The sequence below is a fragment of the Penaeus vannamei genome, chromosome 37, assembly GCF_042767895.1.
Source record: "Penaeus vannamei isolate JL-2024 chromosome 37, ASM4276789v1, whole genome shotgun sequence".
NCBI classification, from domain to species: domain Eukaryota; kingdom Metazoa; phylum Arthropoda; class Malacostraca; order Decapoda; family Penaeidae; genus Penaeus; species Penaeus vannamei.
Window position 1 is genome coordinate 10,078,532 of NC_091585.1, and position 11,909 is coordinate 10,090,440.

Genomic DNA, 11,909 nt, shown 5'->3' on the forward strand with positions numbered 1-11,909 from the left:
GCCATGGAGGAATGGAATGGACAGACAGTGGGAGAGGTCGGAGATGAGGGAAGGGGGAATGGGAGAGGAGGGTATCCATGCGTACGGGGAGAGGAGTTGGTAAACGTGGAGAAGAGGTAAAGGTATGAAGTAAGGATTGTGGAATAGTTAGTTTGGTAAGGGAAAATTGGTGAAATCGAGCATAGCATCGGAGAGAGAGAAGGGCTCGACGTCGAGAGAGGGACGGCATGCCTGATTCAGTATATAGGCTCTCAACTGGAGAGGAGCGGAAGGCGCCTAGGGCTAAGCGGAGACCGCTGTGGTGGACTGTATCAAGGTGAGCAAGAAGAGAAGTTGAGGCAGAGGAGTAGATATGGCATCCATAATCTAGAGTGGAGAGAATCAAAGTAACATGAAGATGGAGGAGAGTTTTGCGATCTGAGCCCCAGGAGATATGTGAAAGCGTTTGTAAGATTCGGAGGCGACGTTGAGCTTTTTCTTTGATATACAAGATATGGTCTCGCCAGGACAACTTGGAATCAAATATAACGCCTAGGAATTTGCCAGAAGACCGGTATTGGAGTGGAGCATTATATAAGAAGAGTGGGGGTTTGGGGACCGTACGTAAGCGAGAGAAAAGGATGGGGAAAGATTTAGAGGTAGAGAAGCGAAAGCCATGGTTGGTGGCCCAAGAGGTTACTGATGTTATTGCAGACTGAAGGAATTGACAGAGATCTGGTATGGATGTGCCAGATGCATAGATGGTTAAGTCATCAACATATAGTGATGCTCTGGCTCCTGGTGGAGGGGTTGGAGAAGAGAAGGAAATAGAAAGGGGAAAAAGAAATTGCAAAAATTAGCTGAGTGAAGGACTGAGGACCAAAATATAGGTGATTCCTATCCCAGCACTAGGTCCCAGCTTCTGTTTCCTAAGCCCCTTGGCCACAACATCGAGCAATGGATGGGATGGGGAGTCTATATGGGAGTGTCTGTAATAGTGTGAAAAAATATAGGTGTCCTTGTGTGTATTGCCTTCTATTAGAGTTGGACACAAACAATATCAATCTGTGTAAAGTTTTGACCAAATTTGATAAGCATAGCTTGCTGGAGCTTCACATTTCTTTAAGCTGTGGAAGTTAAGGCTGAATTGTGAACAAGAACAGGATGAGCAAAAAACAATAATAGAAACTGACTTGGTGTGTGTGCTAGTTTCTGAGAATAATTATCCATCTTCAGGAATAGATCAAATGCAAAAAAAATTAAGCAAGTTACTGACTATTGTACACTAAACAATATATTCAGTATATAGTATATTCTAAGTATACGGGCTTTGAAAGCCAGTATGTTTTAATAACTATCATGAAAGCCTTACCACTTTTTGCTTTATTTTATAGGGTAATATAGGATGTTGGAATTGGTGGTTTTGAATGTCACACTTTTAGTACTCAGGGTACTTTTATTCAATGCCCATCATCAACTTTGGGGAGACCATAAGGCTGAGCTGCCATTGCTGATCTGCCATAGTAGCTCAAGTGTACTTCCTCAGCTTACTGTTGTTATGCTTTTGATGTTAACTGAAAGAATATTCTCTTGTCTGCCTCTGGTTTACTTGTTAGAATTCTTTTGCCTCACACAAAGCTATTGCTTTGTATGATACGTCCCTCCTGTCTATGCAACTAAGAAGCCTTTCAGTTTGATCACTGCTGTTAAAGACCCATTAGTTTGCTTTCCTCTTTTACTCTAGGTTATTTATAAGACTCTACAGAAACACCAATGCTAAAAAAATTCTATCACTCTGTCTAAATATCCAGCATTCTAATCTGTGGGTTGCATTTGGGACCTCAGCAGTTTCTGTTTTTGTTTTGAGAAAACATACCAACCTTTCAAGATTACTGAAATTGATAGTGCTGCACTTTTAGCTGTGGGAAACCTTCTCTCTATCTCCTTGATGTCATCAATGGAGTCTGATATAGTAATTTCAAGATATGTAAAGTGATTCTATATATATATATATATATATATATATATATATATATATATATATATATATATATATATATATATATATATATATATTTTTTTTTTTTTTTTTTTTTTTTTATTAACAATTAACCTTTTTGTTCATACTGCTCCATACAATTTTCAACATGAAAGTAAAGTACGTGATCTTTACTTGCAGTTTTTACTATATCTAGTAACTTTTACAATTCTTCCATGCAACTTGCAATAAGTACTACATTGTCTTTAAACTTGTGATTGGCAATATATCTTACACTGCAATGGCCCCCTCAAAATATCGAAGTGCAGTTCTCATGATCTTTTTTCCACACGGATATACTGAATAAACATGGTGAAAGGATGCAGCAATAAACATGGTGAAAGGATGCAGCCTTCCCTGAAACAAATATGTGCATATTGTGAACCAATCTATCAAACTATGTACGTTGTCTTAAAAGCAAACTTTTGGTTGCAATTCAAGAGCTCTTGGACTAGCTTTTCTTGGTCTATGAGATATACACCAAAATACAGCTAAGTTGTTGATATATTTAGTTCTCAACTATCATATTTGGATTTAATGTAGATCTTACAGCCAGTGAAAGGCTACAAAGATAGGCATGAAGGTAAGATATATATAAAATTATATTAAGTTAACAAGTAAAATCCTTGTTTTGCTTTGAGATATAGTAAAAAAAAGAAAAAAGAAAAAAAAGTGGACATTGCTATTTAGTTTACTTTCGAGAAAGAGAAGAAAGTAGTAATGAAACCCTAGCTTATTCAGTCTGTCTCAGCTGTTCTCATTCTAGGAAAATAGAGTAAGAGAAGATTCTACAGATGACAAAGGCACTATGAACAAATTCTTCAATGTCCCTTTTTTTTCATATAGGTATATTACAATGTAAAATCTATTGAGGTTGTAGTGGTGTGATGATGTTTAAAAATTTCTCCTCTAGCCCTGCTGCTGCTTTGGCTGCTGCTAAATTGTTCTGGAAAGTAAGTTGGGATTTATTGCATTATATATAAAACATGTAACACTTATCTATATTCCTTTGGAATAACTTGTTATGTTTTAAAATAAAGCATAAATCTCAATGCTCTACAGTTCAAACTTTAAAGCTGAGGTAAAATATCATATTTCTAAGAACTTACTTTCTGCTCATTAAGAACTCCAATAAGCTTGTCTTGCTTCTTAACTAAAGCATTCATGTTCCTCTGCTGTCTCTCCAACTCTTTTGCTTTGCTATTGCTACTTCCTAATGCTGTTCTGAGCTGTTCTAATTCTTCCTGGATTTAGAAAGCAGAACAATAATAATAAATGAAACAGGTTACATTATGTGAAAAAATTGTCAGTTATGTTTAACATCTAATTTTTTACATAAAAGTTAGAAACGAACTTACAATTCCCAAAATCAGTACCTCTTATTCACCTAAAAGTGACACTCAAGATCATTCTGAATCATAAATTTCTCTACTTTTACTAAAAAAAATGAAGGAAAAATACTAACATAAAAATTCCTAATATGAACAAATAACTCAAACCTTGTGCCTATTTTTCAGTGCAGATATCTGCTCACGCAAGGAAGCATTTTCTGAATGAGCTCGTGTAAGCTGGGCTTGGAAAGATGACTGGCTGCTGCGATGCTCATTCTCACTATGCTGATGACTTGAAAGTTCCTGAAACCAGAAGAGTCTGTGTTAGATACGCAAGTAATAAATCAAACTCCATAACAGTCTGAAGGACTACGAAGCCTATTGCTGGTCCCTTCCCTAGTAAGGGAAATGAAAAGCATGTCTGAGTAATAAAATCAAAAGGAGAAATAATCTATGAAGCTGATGTTTAGTGAGGTCTTTCCAGCTTTCCAGCAGAAGAAGCATCTCTGACACCTCAATAGCAATTCAGTGGCCTTCTTTCTTCCAATGTTTTGGACAATATAACTTCTCTATTTGTTCCCCTAACAACACACCTCCAGTATAATTGTTTCCCTCGGCTGGCATTTGCCTTTCTATTCCTGGAATGCTTTACTGTTCATGATTCACAGTGCCTGCCATCTTTCCTTGTGTTTGTGGGGACTTTACTGTGTTCCTTGTCTACCATTTTAATGTTATCCTCCTATACTTTTACTTTCTACTATTTTGATATAAGTAGTATTCTACATCACCAATTCATATTTCATCACTGACTTTATTATATGTATTTTTAAATTCTGTATTTCCTGGAAAAAAAACTTATATTTTCTAATCTTCACTAGTCTACCAAGTCATCACATTTCCTTTTCTTACTTATACATTCTTCCCTTTACCTGTCTCAAAACACTAATTGTACCAAGCTTTTTTATAAAACAAAATACAATAAACTAAGTTAAATATTATGAAATATATGAATATACAGAAAATATGGTTCTCAAGCAAGATTCATTGCTACTGAACCTTTTCCTAATTGGCAAAGCAAAATATAAGAATTCATATACATATATATCCTTACAAAAGATATTCAGTATGTTTTATCTGAGCATCCCCTTCACATTTTTCTGAATGTGGCTGGTTGCCTTATAATAAGCATTCAAAAGAACATACCAGACATAACATGACCCTGAATGTAAAGCTTAACCCATTCATACTGATCAAAATTTTCAGAAAGGCTGGGGTACACTTGCATGCGCTGTTCTACACCTGGGCAGTTGTCTAACTCATGGTTGGATGTGTAAGCTTCATCCCAATATATGGGAAATGAAATAATGATTTTTCACCATGTCATGAATGACTTAAAAGGTTTTCAAATATGACTGTTGCTTACATTTGCTTTTTACAGACTACCTCAAAGATATACAGGTATAAATCTAAAACTATTTATCTGTTTTATATTCTGTAGATTTTTTGGTAATTTGTGAATTCATAACAATAACTGTAAAGATACAATAAAGAAAGGTTTCATTTTCCAATTTTTTTTAAATACTACTAACTTCTATGCAGCTCCTGCATCCTCAGGCATAGATCACCCTAGTGTTACCCCCAACAGTTGAACCCACTTGGGTCTTTCTGGTACTCATGGATATCTCGTGAGCCCCAAAACCCTGTCCCTTTTCACCCTCTTCCCCTTCCAGCTTTCATAATACTTATATTCCATCCTACTGATGAGAGCTGTTTTGTTTTCTTCAATTATTAAACTACATTGTAAGTTTCTTACATTTAGGTACTCTTCAGTTTCACTTAACTAAAACAGATTAACTGATTTCTCCCTTAAAGTTTCCACTACCAATGGATATATCATATGTTTGAGAATATTATTGATTGAAACAGTGAGGTTTAACATTACATGCATTTACATATTTCATATCTGTAGAAACCATTTCTTCATTTGTTATTGAATGAAGCTTGTATTATTATGCCAAGCTCAAACAATAGACCACATGACACAGTTAATGGTTAATGGTTACAAAGCAAAATGAGTAGGAGGAGGATAGATGTCGACAGTCATTATGAGTGCAGAGGGAATGGGAGCAGAGAGATTAAAGGATGTATGAGGCATAGACATGTTCTCTAGAGATTCTGAAGTGTGGTTGGTTGGGGAGGTCCAAGAAGAGGGGACAAACGTTTGAGGGGCGGAGGTAGAGGCTGATGTATGAGAGGATGTGGTAGGAGAGGAAGGAGTGGAACATTTAGCTTGTCTTGCAATGAGTCAAGCAAAGAGGTGGGGTTGATAACAGGGAAGACCAGATTAAAGTCTGAATTTAGAAAAGTGGTAGAGACTGGGGTGTATGGATTTAGAATGGCAAAAGAATTTGACTGGGAGAGGGAGGGGGTAGAAGTGGGATGAGGAAGAGAAACTGAGGATAATGGAGAAACCTCTTTGAAGGGAGCGGGAGGGACAGAGCTAAGGACAGCACTGGAGAAGGGAGTAAATAAAAACCTTGTGTGTATTATCCAGAGCAGTTTGATCTATCATGACCAGCTTAAGCACAAACTGTGGAGTAGAGGTGTTGGGCAGGGTAGCCAAGATGCCAACAATTCTGACATTGACAAGTGGGAGGTTGCTGCAGTTGGAGAGGAGGGCCTCTCCACCAATATAAACATTTTGGGGAAGTAATGTCTACAGAAACTAATCTGCAATATTGGTGGAGGACTTATGGTAGCCTGTAGGGGGAATGGTGTAGTGAAGTAGTACTGTGGACATTAGGCAATGAGGAGGAGATATTGGAAATGTTCAGAGATGTAGTCAAAGAAGAGCCTAGGGGGAATTAAAATCATTGGAATTAGTCCATAAGGGGAAAACCTCATTGCCACTAATAAAGGTACAAAATCTTCATTACTGGTCATGGAGTATGTAGGGGAGAGAAATGGTCCACCTCTTAGGGTCCCCTTAATGGTTAAAGGCTAGACAACTAAACAGGGGAATACTGTGTCCACAGCTCCCCAAGGCCGTTCATGAATGGCACACAGTCAACCTTTTATCCTTCGAACACTGCTGTTACAACTTAGGAAGTAGATAGTAGAAAGGATTGTGAAAGGAAGGAAAAATAAAGAGAAGAAGAGAAGACCGTGTAAAATTATTTGCATCACGGGCTGAGGTCCTAGACAATGTTGAACTCCAGCATTGGTTCTCAGTCTCTGACTCCCAGGCCCCCCCCTCCCCCATAACAACAGGAATAGGATTAGGTGGAGTTCATATGAAAGCATAAAGCCACATGGAGTGTCATATGATAAAATATGTATTATGCAAATGTGAATTGCAGGAGTGACTTTAATAATAAATCATCATAAGACTAGAAGAGAGCAGCTTAATATTGTAGTTGTCTGAATCAGAATAATTCCAATCATACGGTAATCAAAAATGAAAATTAATATAATCTAGATGTTATTAATTTAGAATACTTATAACATGCCTCCCCCCACTAAAAAATCATATTCCTACAATTCACTATGAGTCACTATTTATATTGTTACAATTATTTAAGCCCTATAATATTATTTTCCACAAGCATGACTTTCTCCATAATGTGTAGCCTTCATGATCTGCCACTATTGTATAAGCATACTCTTTTCCATTGATTTTTTTTTTTCTTAATCAATAACACTTATGTACTGCCCACAACATAAGTTTGCCTAGTTTCTTCTAGCTACAATACCCCCATTCCACTTGTAGACCTTCCTCTCCCTGAGCTGATCACACAGTCATGCTTTCCTGCCTCTTTCTTCTTGTGAATGAAATGCAGCTGAAGTGGACTGACAATTCTGGTATTAAGTGGCATCTTCCATCCAGCCATCCCCCCCAATCTTCTCCTTTCCCACAATCCCCCTCAAAACAACAATACCATTATTCATCACAGAGTTATCTCCTACTGTATTATTGAATATTTACCATTCCTATGTTGAGATACTTATGAATACATCTAAATACATAATCTATTGTCTTCTATGGTAAAAATATGATTTTGCTGATGTATATGGATGTACCTGTGATACTTTTAAAATTCTAGGTAACATGTACAACTATATGGATAAAGGATAAAATTAAAACATTGGATAAGCTAATAAATAATATTAGGCAAGGTACATCAGTATTATAGAAGCTATATCCCTCAACCAAATGTCTCTGAAATAATCCTTTTCTGTTAAAATTAGTGAAAAAGAAGAAAAGGATGAAAGAAGGAAAGAGAGAAAGAAAAACTCTAATCCCTAAGAATCATGAGTTTTGTTAATCAATACAAATCCTCTAAAGCACCGAGCCAATTCCTATATCCAGTGGGAGATATCCAAAGTCCTCCATTATTATCTGAGAGGCCCTACAAATGAGAAAAATCTCCAAAAGAAAGGAATTTATACCATTGCTGTTGGCAAAGTCAAATAAATATTACTCAAAAGTGATGTCTACATTACTGTCTGATTACTTTACTATGGATTTAGTAGACAAATTAAAGCAAAATAATTTTCTGTATAATCAAACCATGTCTATATCTGGAAAATAAAAATAAAGATAATCTAATTTAAGTCTTTCAAATGCATATGAAGCTCACTCACTCACTCATATAAGAAATGTTATATTTCACTATGAAAATGCTTCATTTTCTGGCCATGCCACATATATTGCATGTTATTCTAGTGAGAAATCTATATCTTACATTCTCTTCAACAAATTTCTTACACTTTCTCTTATAATTCTGCCATGTCCTCTTTCAATTCCTGATGATATGGACTACAGTTTGCTGAGAGTTGTAAAAAGTTTAGAAATACAATTTAGATATAAATAACCTAATATCAACTGTATTATGTCAAACTGGGCACATGCTCTACTGAGTCCTGACTGTTTTGGCTGTTGGATCTCAGTACCCCATGGCTCCATGGTGACCAAAATTCAGACATTAGGCTTACTTGAGTGGTGACTCTCCCGTGCTTGTGGCTTGTAGGACTAGCCTACATGAACACTCATGTGTGGTATCAAGACTCCTTGCCTCCTGTTTGTAATGCTATTAGGTCTTATTCTGTATATGCATTTTTTCCTGATCTAATATTTCTATTTATATTTGTCATTTGTTATGCTGTATCAAGATGGTAATAGACTGTTTTCACTGAGCAGAGTCCATATTTTTGTAACATTCAATTTTTAATAACACACTCCCTACTGCTGGCCGAGGAAGGCATGAATAGGTTCCTGTACATGGAAATAGTGTCCTCCCTAGAACCTTATTTACCTGTGGAATTAATGCAAGAGCCCCTTCCTTACGGCACATGGAGTCTAATTTCCGTCCAAGAGCTTTGTGCACTGACAGCTAGTTGTCCCCATCACTCAGCATCTATAGCTTACAACAATTTGAGCCAAATTCTTTTTTATGATGGATCCAACCAGTTAAGATCAAAACTATCACTTTAGACTGTAATACACTCAAATACTCAGGAAATCTCCAGTGGAAGTTGACAGAGGTATCAATATCATCTAGATCCAATACAGGAGGAAAGTTCAGGGAACTCATACCTATCTTGACCACCAGAGCATTATTGCTCATCACCAGAGGATGCATACACCAAACCTGTGTGTGGAGCATCATGCTGTTTGGCAATGAGACCTGGGCAGTCACTAAAGCTTCTGCAAGATTTTGCAAAATGACTGGCATGTAACACAAAAAATTACTTGAAAACCAACTTACACAGCCTCCTGGATATACTTGGTATCTCTAAAATGGAACCTCTAATCCGAGGCAAGAAACTGTGATGGCATAAATATATCAAGAAAAGTCATCTATACAAAATGCTCTGGAAGTCCAAAAAAGACCTAGGTGGAAACCATAAAAATTGATCAGAATTTGGATATGATAGATAACAAATCCAAAAGATCATTAAACCAGGAAGAGAAGACTCAGGAAAGCTAGACAATGTCCAGCTTCTTGAATGGAAAATCAAATGATAATCATTATAACATTACAAAGAATCTAAGAATATGAAATAGTTCAATATATATGACAAAGCCAACCATATGAGATAATAATCATAATAAAAGAACAAAACTAAAGGATCTATGATATAAACATCATATATCTTGGATCAATTTGTATGAAATTAAAAAAATACTCTGCAAATGAAATACAGAGATTCTTACATGATGCTTCAACAGTCTCATCCTGATTAGTTATCAGTGGGCACATCTCACGTTTCACTTCTGAAATTTGACTAGTTAAAACCAGACACTTTGTGGGACTCTGACTGGACCACTCAAGCAAGCTCCCCTTGTTCCCAATTTCTTTGACACAGCTCCCAACTGAAACTCCAAGATCTAAAACATGAAACACACAAAACTCATTCCAGCAAACTTCACCTGTGCAGCAGCAACACACGACAGCCCTGTCCTCCGCCAGCTGGAGGAACTTCCCCAATGCCCCTGTAAAACTCCACTTCACCTACAGCACCCAGCCATCACAGTGGGCATTCACATCTGCACAACTCCCTAACAAAAAACAAAACAAAAAAAGACTTATTACGTAGTAGAAACACCCATCTACTACATCTGCATGATCCTTCTCTCTCTCTCTGTCCATTCCCTCTTTCTCCTCAAACTGTTTATTACCTTCCGCAATCCTTGGCACTCAATATTCAGCTCCTGTACACGATCTTGAAGCTGCTTATTAGATTTTTGGAGTTTGGTGGTCTGCTGCTGCAGAAGAAGCACTTGTTTGTTCAGGGTCCTCCTCTCTGTCTCAGAAGTGTGGGCTCTAGTGCAGGCCTCCTTCTTGGCATTCAACTGAAAGAAAGGGTTTTGGTAAATGTTATCAAATTCTGATAAGTGATTGTGTGGCGGAGCTCCTCTGAAGTAAGGTTGATGATATAAGTGAGCTGTTTTAAATACAACTTCAAATTAATCTAGTTTATTTCTATCAGATATTAGCTTGTACATTCTTGCACTTAACATGTGCAAGTACATGTGAGAGAAAGAAAGAGTTTTTTTTCTACTTTTACAAATCACGTAAAGAATATTTAAAATTATGTTACTAAGCAACCCTGCTGATTAGATTTCTGCTTCCCAATATTATTTTTAAAATTTGTTTTTGACAAGGATACTATATCAAATAATATGACCATAGACAAAGCAGAACATATATAACTGTTAGCAAAGGCACTGTAGTAAGAGAAATAAACAATGATATGAAACTAGGGCAGAACAAACAAATCTGTAAAACTAAAAAAAGAAAAGAAAAGAAAAAAAAATGATGACAGTTACACTCTCTCTCTCATTCTCTCTCCCTCTCTCTCTCTCTCTCTCTCTCACACACACACAAACTATCTATCATACATCCTTTTACATCAAGCAGTATTGATAGTAACAAATTAAACTGACTGATGTGACTGGCATGTTGAAATTAAGACTAAAATTATTTGATAATTCTATTTTAATATAAATTTACATATTAATGGCTAACATCTATATCTATGATAGAAAAAAAGGCAATGCACAAACTGATGATGGATTCCAGGAGGATTCCGAAACTGTTGTCTTGTATATTTCAATAAATTTTGTCTGTGCATTGTGGGTTTTTCTACCATAGTATCTACACAGTAGAGGGTTTTTCCATTTATCCATATCTATATTTAGTTCTCCTATGACCACAACAAGCAAAAGGTCTTTAATTGCCTTTCTGAAATCTATGGATAGTTCTGCATTAACTTCATCTGTGTCTAGGGGTTAAGTATGCAATTCATAAGGTAATTCTCTTAAGTTCTGAATTATAAAATCTTTGGAGAGAAATCCTATTTAAAATGTTGAGACATCCTATACTGATGGAATTGCCATGTGGGTGAAATGGTGGGCAGGAATAATAACATGATGAAAGCAATTTTATCAAAAAATTTCCCACCAATATTTTGAAATGAGGATTGCCTTCTGTGAATAATTTGCTATCCTTGCATCACTTACCAGTCTTTTACACTCTTCCTGTAGCACACTGATGGTTCCATTGAGATGGGTCACTTTCTTACACAATGAGCTTATCCTGTATCTTGTTGACTGGTCTAAAAACTCATCGAATATGGCATCTTCTGCCTCTTCAAGATGATCATCTGTGGCTTCCTGTTTTTCCTCAATTACTTGCTCATTAGAGTTTTCTGCAACACGTGTGGAGAGTTGTCTCTTTTCTATTCCAGTTTTGTTCTGTTGTTCTGTGGTACAAGTTTTATCATTCCCTCTATAAACTGATGGCTGATACTCCTGTTGAGTTGCTTTTGTATCCCCATAGAGATATTCTGCATTTTCAGTGCAAGTCTTTTGATCTCCATGTAAAAAAGGAGCAGTTGTCTTAATGACAGCATCTCCTTGATTCACTGTCTCTCCTACAGTATATTTTTGGTGAGAATTTTGACAAGTAATAGTCTCACTGGTTTTGCTAAGGCAGTCTTTTGGTTCTCTATGTGATGCTTGGGAAACTCTTTGCTGGGTTGCAACCTGTAAAATA

At 36.6% G+C, this 11,909-nt stretch overlaps 1 protein-coding gene across 1 annotated transcript; it reads right to left on the reverse strand.

Moving 5' to 3' along the window:
• Positions 1-2,078: 2,078 nt before the first annotated feature.
• On the reverse strand, positions 2,079-11,905 carry LOC138859633 (testis-expressed protein 9-like; the record flags this gene model as incomplete). Its single annotated transcript, XM_070115426.1, has 5 exons — positions 2,079-2,963; positions 3,127-3,261; positions 3,517-3,651; positions 10,031-10,204; positions 11,375-11,905. Coding segments are annotated over 5 exons (1,056 nt in total), but the record flags the coding sequence as incomplete, so codon positions are not given.
• Positions 11,906-11,909: the final 4 nt, after the last annotated feature.